The sequence below is a fragment of the Grammomys surdaster genome, unplaced genomic scaffold (genome assembly GCF_004785775.1).
Source record: "Grammomys surdaster isolate TR1022 unplaced genomic scaffold, NIH_TR_1.0 72210, whole genome shotgun sequence".
In the NCBI taxonomy this organism is placed as follows: Eukaryota; Metazoa; Chordata; class Mammalia; order Rodentia; family Muridae; genus Grammomys; species Grammomys surdaster.
The window spans coordinates 2,030-5,254 of NW_021606115.1; the positions used below are offsets into that span (position 1 = coordinate 2,030).

At 37.1% G+C, this 3,225-nt stretch overlaps 1 gene segment (V, D, J or C); it reads right to left on the reverse strand.

Moving 5' to 3' along the window:
* Nucleotides 1-217: 217 nt before the first annotated feature.
* On the reverse strand, nucleotides 218-743 carry LOC114635248. The segment is given in 2 exon segments: nucleotides 218-540; nucleotides 664-743. Coding segments are annotated over 2 exon segments (372 nt in total).
* Between the last annotated feature and the right edge of the window lie 2,482 nt (nucleotides 744-3,225).

A 3,225-nucleotide genomic window follows, 5' to 3' on the forward strand; every position in this document is an offset into this window, starting at 1 on the left:
TTTCTTGTTGTTTTACTTTTTTATTACTCATATAAAGCATTCCCTTGTTTTGATACTAGGCCTGGGGAAAAGTAGATGGATTTATGACGGAAAAGTGTTTCTGACTACGCTACAGAAAATCCCATTGACCTGTAAGTCCTGGCAAAGTGAAACACACTAGGCATCTGAGCAGCTGGAAACACCAGCCAGCATTCTCACTTCTGCTTCCTTGAGTGGTTTATGTCATGGCTTGAATCACTGTGGAAGGGGTATTTAAAGCACTTTGGCAGTAATAACTTGCAATATCTTCAGGCTGCAGGCTGTTGATCTTTAGAGAATACTGTGTGCCAGATCCACTGCCACTGAATCTCGATGACACACCATCTTCCAAGCTGTTTGAACCATAGACCAGGAGCTGAGGAGGTTTGCCTGGTTTTTGTTGATACCATGCTAAATACTTGTAAATGTTCTCACTTGCTTGACAGGTGATGGTGACAGTTTCTCCCAGAGATGCAACCAGTGAGGGTGGAGACTGAGTCATCTGGATGTCACATCTGACATCTAAGATTGGAAAATTGAAAATAAATCACCATAGGATTAATTCTGTTGCAAGAGCATTTTCACTGAGACCAAGCAGCATTAACTACAAACAGCTGAATAAATTTCTAGTGCTGTCTTCCTTACCTGTAAGCCATAGGAGCAGCAATGCAAGGAGCTGAGTGGGCACACTCATGTCTGTGTGATCTGTGTGAGGCTGACTCCAGTACAGAATATGTCTTGATTATGAAGAAGTTTTCAAGTCAGTAGGCTATGCTTTGTGTACATGCAAATCAGTAAGCAGTAGACACAGTGTCAGTACTCATCAGGCCAGTAGATCATTACAGACTGGTGGACCTCTTATGTCTCCAATTGAGATACCATATAGTTTTACTTGTAGGGAATGTGCTTCTCTTTGAACAACAAACAACAATAATATTCTATGAGTTACACCTTATTTTGGTTTCTATCATGTCCTATGTAGAGTTTCCTTGTGATGTTTTCCTCCAGATCAGGATGTTTCAGATATTCTACTGTTCAAGGCAATACATAATTGGTTCCATTATCCTTTCAAAATGTACTGTAGACTTTATTGTAGCCATAGAGCTTCTTTTGTTTTCCCCCTACGTTTGTTTGTGAGCTTGAAATTTAGTTACAATATTTTCCCTATTCTTTACATATTCTAAGTCCCCCTCAAAATTTGTCCCTGTTCTCTATCAAATTCATGACCTTGTTTTCCATTAGCTGATTTTGTATGCACTTATGTATTTGCATACAAACACACATGCACACATACACACACAACTAAATAATTCCTTGAGTTCACATAACAATACTTTATGTGTGTTTTCAAGACTGATCTTTTCAACCTGGACAATACATTGTTATCCTCTTACCTAAGGAGAAACACCCCTTCTGTTGCCATCTTTATCTGCTTCTCCACAGTATTTTTTATAGAAGTGAGGCATCATGGGCTGCTGCCCACTCTGTTTTTAATGTTCATTATGGTCCTCCTTGTTCAACTGATATTTAAGTACTCATGTTGTCAACATGTTATAGGTATAGTTATGTTGTTACTTGAGAAAACAGCCTCACAAAAAACTCCCTGATCCTCTGGTTCTATTGGTCTTTCCACTTGCTTTTCCTAAATGTTCCCTGAGCTTTGGGTATGAAAATCTAATGTAGATGTATCCCTCTTGGACTGAGCACCAGAACTGATCTTGCAGCCTCTTGCTCACAGTGATTCCCAGAAGTGTAATAGAATAATACTGAAAGCTGTGGTTTGTAAAAGAAGACAGAATCCCACATAAACAACCCATGTTTTCAGGTTAACAATCTTACTTCACTTATTTATCACAGGTCAGCTACTCAAGAATTGGATCCAACAAACCAGAAAATGGCATGGGTTTCCTCTGTTCTTTCTATGCATATGAGCTACCTTCTTAGATTATATCTATATCCAGTGACCCTGTGAGTCTTGAAATTATGGTACCCAACTGCTCCTCCCTTTTAACACAAGTTACTACATTTAATATATATGAGCATTCTCTCAGAAAGAATTACTCAAGTCCTTAAATGTAAAATGGATCTCAATATTGCATATGCTATGGGCACCTAAACTTTCCTAAGTAGTGAGAGTACATGTATGTTAGTCTAAATTTAAGACAGAAGGACTCAGGCTGTGAGGCGAAAAAGCTTGTAAGAAAATAAAAGTAGAAGCTATACATGGGTAGTTAGAGTGATAGTAATGCCCAGGCTTAGTGTTAGTTTCCATGAGTGGTTGAATTATAAAAATTTTACATATGCAGACAGGCATTATGTAGGAGATAGAGATTTTACAAGGTGGGAATGATACCCACTCATGGCCTGAATATGACAATGGAGACAGAAATAAGAGGTAAGTTGATAGGTTAGGTAACTGATTGATCTGAAATATTTATGACCAGAATAACTCTGAAGTATGTAATCATAATGTTTCTATTCAGGGATATATCAAAGATATATTAATGTGCAATAGTGACCAAAAGTTTGCATCTAGCCCTAACTCTATCCACTAATATGAATATACTTCATGTACTGATACCATATATACATGCTTTGATTAAACAATGAAATCATGCCAATATTCATAGTCAATCAAAATGTTAATTTATTTCACAGTTTTATAAAAGTGTGGCACAGAACACTGTCATACACATGTTAATTATATTGACAGGATTTGTTCTCTACATAGAGGCAGAAATATATTCATTGTAACATGGGTCTAATGTCAGGTATGCTGATGGTGGACTACAGTCTCTGTTTGTACTACCCATACCTCACACATGAGACACTCAACAGAGAAGACTATCTCATGTCTTATTATCTGAAATGTTTGACTTCACCTACAACACTTCTACTGTATGGATGGGTTGATACAATGCCTTGGCTCTTTCAGGTGGCTACCTCTAACTTCACTGCCTTAATGAGACTGCATTCTCAGAACATCCTACAGTTTTATTAAATATAAGACAAGATAAAATAGATAGAACTTGGTGACTCTCTCACCACTCTAACCATCTCTTTATCACAATCCTCCAAGAAGCACCTTTTCTAGTACACTTCATTTTCTTAGAGCAAATGACACTATGGTACATCTATGATTTAACTCTTGGACTTCTGTTTAAACTTCAATATCATCCAAATTATATATATATATATATATATATA